Consider the following 7,834-nt stretch of genomic DNA (forward strand, 5'->3'; position numbering starts at 1 on the left):
GAAACTAACACAACTGGAGAAGAAATTTTTAAAGTTATGATAGTCACATGAGTAAGCACCATATTGAGTGGAACAAATGCATTGACGTGTGCAGTGACGGAGCAGCAGCTATGATCGGCAAAATAAAAGGCACTGTAACAAGAATCAAGAGTGTTGCACCTAAATGTAGTAGCAGTCACTGCGTTTTACATCGTCATGCTCTTGTCGCGATGAAAATATCATACGAGCTTAAGACAGTTCTCGATCAAGAGACTCTCGATGCGAGACTGGTTTTTCAGCTTACGCTTACACCAAAAACAAGTACAGAAATAGACTTGATGCAGCTCCAGATCTTCGCATTCAATTATCAGATATAAAGCCTAATTTTAGTGATATTTTAAGAAAATATGTGAAAAAATTTCATTCTTCTCATTAAAATATTAAATTGATAAAAACAGGCACTTAGTTACATTGTATTTCTTTGTACAGTAAATGTTTTTTAATATATAAAATAATTGTTTTTCATTTATATTTGTTCTTTCTTTTCATATCAAACATAAAAATATAAAACTAATAGGTGATAATTTTATGTTATCAAACTAGGGTTCCGCAAAAAAATGTATAATCGATTAGGGTTCCGTGGCAAAAAAAAATTGGGAACCGCTGCCCTAAATCATTACATGACAAGCATAACGATTTAACCTTCCAGAGAGGATAATAACCTCCTGGATCGAAAATAAAAAAACTCGTGGCCAATCTGATACCTAAAAAACATTTCAAAAAAAAATTCCGTTGTACGTTATTTACGATTCATGCCCTGATTACAACTAAGTTAAAAAATGAAAAAAAAATTAACATTAACACTTAAATAAAATATAAATCATACCTATTAATTATTTATGAAAATAGGTGTTGTTTAAATTACAAAAAAACATATTAATAATTCTTTTTAGACGATATTTGACATTTTTTTTTCTCCCACCAACTTTTCAATTTCGGGAGAAATATTATTTGACGAAGCCACTTTTAATACTGCATTTAGATGTGTGTCGGTTAATCTGGATCTAACCGGTGATTTATTACTGTTCATTAATGAAAAAAGTTGCTCGCATTGATAAGTACTACTAAACATAGAAATAATTTTACTTCCAAATCTACGAATTTCTACATATCGTGTTGGCACAAAACTGTAAAAATCAGGAACACCAACATCATTGAATTTATTTTTTAAATTTGAATCATTTTGAATCTCGATCAGTTACATTTGTATATGTGTTGAAACATTTACTGCGTCTATTGAAAAAGAAGAGGTAAATAAGGCAAAATCGTTTTCTAAATATTGGAAATCTTGAAACCTATTTTCGAATTCAGTCTTCAAACACATAATTTTTTCTGAATATTTTTTGTAGGAAATTGGATCATTATTAATTTTTGTATACGTCATGCATGCTGGGAAATGCGTTAAGTCTTTGTTTTGTAATTGTGTTTTAAATAGATCTAATTTACATTTGAAAACCTTAACATGGTCATTAATGGCTGTTATAATTTGATTTTTCTCTTGTAATTTTAAATTTGAATTCGATAAATGCTTCGTTATATCGACCATAAAGGATATGTCTTGTAACCACATTATATCCGATAAAACGCTGACGTCTTGTTCTTTAGACTCTAAAAATATTTGTATGGTATCTCTTAACTTCCGGAATCTTTCCAATACAGTGGAACACGATAACCATCGTACTTCTGTAAAGTATGGTAAACCTGAATACTCGCTTTCTAAATCGTTTAAAAAAATTGAAAATTGTCTTTGGTTCAAACCACGGGATCTTATAAAATTGACCATTTGTTTTATAGGTTTTATAACATGTGCCATATTAATAACTTTTGTACATAACACCTCTTGGTGTATTATACAATGGGTCCTATGAAATGTATGCTCAACATATTCATTCGCTTTTTTTTGCAACCTTTCAACGAATCCTTTATTTTTCCCCGTCATAGAAGGAGCTCCATCTGTAGCTACAGATGACAACTTTTCCAAAGATAAATCATATTTTTTCAAGAGTTCAAAAACAGAAACGAATACATCCTCTCCTGTAGTAGTATCAAACATAGGTATAATTTCCAATAACTCTTCAAAAATATTAAATTCCATATCGCAAGCACGAAAAAACACAGCTAACTGAGCTGTGCCACCAATATCGGTACTTTCATCACAAGCGATTGAAAAATACTCGAATGTAGGTATTTTAATTTTAATTTGATTATTCAAATTGCAAGCTAGTTCAGTTATTCTTTCAGCAACCGTATTTCGTGTTAATGAAATGTTTTGAAAAGCTTTTAGATTTCCGGGACAAATAATTTCAGCAGTTTTAATCAAACACGTTTTTATAAAATCACCTTCAGTGAACGGTTTCGAATGTTTGGCAATTAATTCTGATAACACGTAACTAACCTTTACTGCAGCTTCATTTTCTTGTGGTATTTTAGTAAACATTATCTGTTGTTTTTTATACCCGGATATAAACTCTTTCAGTTTTTCTTCCCTCAATAACCCTTCATACTGGTCGTATTTTGACTTATGTTGTTCATAATGTCGCTTAATGTTGTACAACATTGGAACACTAATAACACTTTTACATATTAAGCAAAGTATTTTATTATTGATTTCACTGCAAAAATATTGTAATTCCCAATTTTCTTGAAACTGACGATGTTCATCTGTAATGTTTCGTTTATTACTACCACTTGGTTTTGATAGAGACATTTTTAAAGATTAAATTTACAGTAGAATACACGTAACAAAATTTAAACTCGAACACACGGTGGTTATCGAACGACTAGTCGTAAAGATGTGAACAGTGGAAGAGGCACGCGTGTCGCAAAACTGACGGTATAAATTATTAATCTATAATGTATATAGATATAAATATATATAAGCCATCAATAATCCCTATTCGATAATAGTTTATCAGAAGATAAGACAGTATAATAATGTATACCACATAAACCATTCTGACATTCTGACCAGTCGTGACACAAATAATATTATTAAAAATAAATAAATATTTTTTCCATTAATATTGGTAGCCGAGAGCCACACAAAAATGAACCGCGGGCCGCGTGTTTGACATGCCTGCTCTATATCATATGGCCTCGTCGGGTCCATGATGTAACAATTTCTGGTGTTGAAATTTATAAAGACTACAATTCAGTGAGCACCAACTAACCATGGGAGAATGACTATACTGTTCTCATTGAAAGTAATTTTGTTATGCACTTCCCCAACTTCTCTTTTTCCCAACAGCCATGTCACATCATTGCATGATAAAATGTGTGTGTTTTTTAAGCGCAGATTTTTAGCGTATGACAACAAACAAATATCTATAATAAAGTTAGACAGCCAGTTTTTTCCAGACAATACATTAAATTCTGAGAAATATAGGTCGGACATGATGTTAGAATTGTTATCACTATATAACAAATTACTATATTTTCCAACTAGATAATCTTTATTTTTTGACATCTTAATTGGCTTATAGTCATTCAAGTCTTTAGGGGGCATATTTTGGTGTAAATCCATAGCTAGTGCTGGTAGTCGAAACGGAGATTTATGACTGCCAGATGTCGAAACTGATTTTATTAAACAATCGTCTAATGGCTTACTCAAATCATGTACAACCATGTCGTTCATAGGCTCATCAACAGTAAATCTAGTCTCATTGTCACATTCTATAACCTCAACGCTTTCAAAACCTTTGACCACTTTGGGCGAAATGTTATTTTTATCAGCTGTAGTGGTCGAAGACTTTGGGATTTTTAACGGCACGGTAATTGGTGTGTTGGAGGTGTTTGTGTTGTTTTTCTTTTTTTCCTCAACTTTCTATTGCGTCTAAATGCTTAAAACTAGACAATTCTGAGATTTTTCTTTTCCCATTTCCTTTGGTAATTATCTGCTTAGACTTATTGTCAAAATCAAGTTGACACGTACAACCTTTTTTTCTAATCTTATGCTTTATTTGTTTGTGCGCATTCAACACACGGTCTCTCATAAGTCTTAAAAACCGACCAAATTTCCACCTTCGATCGCCATCGAGTATATCAAATTTTACTGTTTTAAACCAAGACTCGACGGTAGCATTACTCTGGCGGATTTCAATGCCATTGTTGACTTTATTATTCATAATAGGTGCCCACAATGCTAAGAAAGGTACACACTTGACTATAAACTCGTGTAAATATGATTCATCATAATATTCATTCATAACTATATTTTCATTATTTACAGAACAATTTAAGACTTCAGTTTTAACATGTTCTTCGATAGACTGAAATCTAAAGTACATCATTGAATTACTCGTGCCGGATTCGCATAGAAATTTATTTATTTCTTCTACTGAAAAATCTTTGCCTTCGTTCAGTGGCGTAGCCAGGATTTTAAAATGGGGGGGGGGGGCAAACCCAAAATACTAAAAAAAACAAAATCAACAATTAACAATACTAGTTCATATTTTTATTTTAATATAATTAAATTTATATATATGTTACTTTATTTTGACCAATCTAATAAAAACAAACGTCTATGAGATTTTGAAGAAAAAACTTGTATGACTTCTTCTTCTGTGACTTTTTCAGATTTGTTTATTTTTGCCATAGCTAACCCATTAAGTCTTTCTTCGGTCATTGTGGATCTTATATATTTTTTTAATAATTTGAGAGTTGAAAATGTGCGTTGCGGTGTCGCTGTTGTAACTGGTAAGGTTGCAAATAATTGTAGAAGTAATTTTACATTAGGTAATACATTTGAACAGTAATTTAATGCTTCTATAGCTGACTCTGGTATTTTTGCTGTACTATTTTTCCACTGGTTTCGCCACATAGTTAACTCTGCTTTGAGGTTTATTAAAGAATTTCGTGTAGATGATTTTCATACAGTGATGCAGCACTTAATATAGAGTCATTATCGTATGCACTAAAATTGGCAGGGATTAACCCTTCAAGTGCTATGACTTCTTTCAATTGTTGATTGAATCTAGTTTGTAGTTGTTGTAAAATACTATCAAGGTAAGGAATAAAAATTGATATTCGGTAGTATTCTTCAGGACTTTTTTGTATGTTAACTCTATTTGTTTGTCTTCCACATACACGCGGTATTTTTATTTCAACATTTATCCTTGGTAGCAATTGAAGTAACTTCATTAAATATATCTTTAAAATGTCTGTCGATATCTCCACGAACAGCTTCTAAACCTCCGTTAACTACAGTGACATCAGCTAAAGCTTTTGATAAATCTTGTTTTTTACTCTGCAGAATTTTACTCAAATTTATTGTGTAAGAAAAACAAGTAACCGCCACTTCTAACGCAACTAAAAATTCACTTTTTGTTATAGCACACTCTAACATTGTAGCCAAACTTGATGTTTCCCTGCTTGAATCTCCGCATTTTATTTCTTCTAATGCAGTAACAATATACACATACAATTTTTTAAAAGTCATTTAAGCTGTGTGCCTTTCAACCCATCGGGTTTCACATATAATTTTAAGTTTTCTTTTTTTAATACAACTGGGTTCATTAGATTCTGAAATTTCACTACTTTCTATAACAGACTTAAGTTTTTCTGTTCTTTTTGCAGAGTTAGAAAAAAAACCAGAAACAGACTGAATAGTTCCCATCATATTTTTAATTGCAGGTACATTACAAGCTTTAGACAAACATAAGTTAAGACAATGACTTAAACAATGCGTGTAAAAAGCCAATGGTTGTTTTTTTAAAATTAATGATTGTACACCATTATTAACGCCCGACATATTGGAACCTCCGTCATAACCTTGCCCACGAAGGTTTTCATAAGTGAGACCTATATTTTCTAATTCATTTTGTATGGCAGTCATTATAGCAATTCCTGTTGTTGATTCCATTTTGATAAAACCTAAGAAGTCTTCACGGATTACACAGTTTAGTACATCTACATACCGAACACATAAAGTAAGTTGCTCTACTGTACTGATATCTGTGGTCTCATCACAAAGTATGGAATAAAACTTTGCAGTTTTAACCCTTTCAACAATTTTATTTTGAATAACAATCCTAATTGATTCAATAATTTCATTTTGTATGGTAGGACTAATCATAGTACAATTTTTATTGGAAGTTTCTAAATGAGTTAAAAGATCTGAATCGCCACATTCAATTCTATAAGATAGTAAGGCACGAAAAATTCCTTGTTCTCCAGTTAAACATTTATCTCTTGTGTCATTATCTTTCATTGACCCTATTTCTCGGTGACCACGTAGAGCTAAATTATTTTGTGCGCAAAATATTATTGTTTTTACTATAGGTATGAGACGTTTGCGATTATATTCTATTACTTGCTTATTGCGGCTGTCAAGAAGTACATTTACAGCTTTTTCATTTCCAGTTTCATAGTTATGCAAAAAATCATTAGCCCTCTGTGCTGCAAGAAGATGATATTCAGTCTTGGCATGATTATTTAAATCAGTCAGAGCATGCTTATATTTGACCATTGATTCTTTAACTAGTTTACCAAGAGGCTAAAAATTAAAAAAAATATAAAACTTAATAAAAATATATTTTGTATGTATAATGTATGTGTGCTTTATACTACTCAGTACTAATGTGCATATAAAAATATTTATTGTAAAATTTATTATACCTGGTTGCCAACTCCTCCACCAGAAGTTGTAAAAATAACACACCATTTACAAAAAGCTCCTTGTTTATCTTTGCTATACGCCAACCAAGGAAACAGTTGTAAATATCTATGTTGAAATTTACGGGTTCGATTGCCTTCTATTTGTACTGGAAAAGCAAAGCTAAGTGGTGGCTCCCAAGTAAATTTCAAGCAAGCAATAATTTCAGATTCTTGTAAAGAGCGTTTTTTTATAAAAGAAGCAATATCATGCAGATCATTATGGTTTTCTATAGCTGAGATGTTAGGTACTGGAGCAGTCTTTAAAGTATAAATATAAGCAATTAAAATTATGTAAAAGTAAAATATGTACAAAAAAACCAGCAATACAGCATACCTCAAAATCTTTATCAGAAATTGTATCGTCTTCATACCTTTGACATGAATTATCAACAATGTCATTGTCATCCTATTAAATACAAATGTCAAACGTGTTCAAATAGACTAATAAGTAATAACTAATGTTATAATTATTTTACATACCTTTTCAAAGCATTTTTGTTTTTTAACAACCAAATTAAACAATGGGAACATCTTCTTTTTTTCGGACGTCATAATGACCTATGTGCACGAAACGTGAAAACTACAAATATCCCAATATTCACTAATAAATTATGGTACGGTACGTGCTTTCGTTTTGAAGAAGTAAAAACTATTAGAGAGTTGTAGACCAGTAGAGGTCCGTTTCACCAGCCCCCCCCCCCCCCCATACTCAAATCATGGTTTTTTTTTGCACTAAAAATTAGCACTTAATTAGCATGAATTAGCAAGACTATTGTCATAATTTGCATGACACTATTATAAGTGAGAAATAACCAAAAAACGTTGGGGGCTGGTGAAACGTTTCACCAGCCCCCCCAAAATTGAAAAAAAAAGATTTTCCCGATTTTTTTATCACCAATAATTAGCACGCAATTAGCATGAATTGGCAAGCCTACGCACGAAATTCGCACGCCATTATTTACCGAGCAATCAGTATTTCAAAATTTTGACCGTTTCACCAGCCCCCCCCCCAAAATTGAAAAAAAAAATTTTCCCGATTTTTTTATCACCAATAATTAGCACGCAATTAGCATGAATTGGCAAGCCTATGCACGAAATTCGCACGCCAATATTTACCGAGCAATCAGTCTTTCCTTTTTGG

At 31.9% G+C, this 7,834-nt stretch overlaps 2 protein-coding genes across 2 annotated transcripts; both read right to left on the minus strand.

The window, feature by feature from the left end:
- Window positions 1–778: 778 nt before the first annotated feature.
- LOC100572263 (general transcription factor II-I repeat domain-containing protein 2B-like) lies at window positions 779–2,746 on the minus strand. Its single transcript, XM_008180003.1, has 2 exons — window positions 1,419–2,746; window positions 779–806 (listed from the first exon to the last, which is right to left on the minus strand). The coding sequence occupies exons 1-2, from the start codon at window positions 2,744–2,746 to the stop codon at window positions 779–781; spliced, it is 1,356 nt and encodes a 451-aa protein (XP_008178225.1).
- Window positions 2,747–5,476: 2,730 nt separating this feature from the next.
- On the minus strand, window positions 5,477–7,245 carry LOC107882337 (zinc finger MYM-type protein 1-like). The gene is made up of 5 exons (XM_016800550.1): window positions 7,204–7,245; window positions 7,028–7,099; window positions 6,655–6,951; window positions 6,118–6,532; window positions 5,477–5,946 (listed from the first exon to the last, which is right to left on the minus strand). The coding sequence occupies exons 1-5, from the start codon at window positions 7,243–7,245 to the stop codon at window positions 5,477–5,479; spliced, it is 1,296 nt and encodes a 431-aa protein (XP_016656039.1).
- Window positions 7,246–7,834: the final 589 nt, after the last annotated feature.

This window comes from Acyrthosiphon pisum, unplaced genomic scaffold, assembly GCF_005508785.2.
Source record: "Acyrthosiphon pisum isolate AL4f unplaced genomic scaffold, pea_aphid_22Mar2018_4r6ur Scaffold_21277;HRSCAF=23502, whole genome shotgun sequence".
NCBI classification, from domain to species: domain Eukaryota; kingdom Metazoa; phylum Arthropoda; class Insecta; order Hemiptera; family Aphididae; genus Acyrthosiphon; species Acyrthosiphon pisum.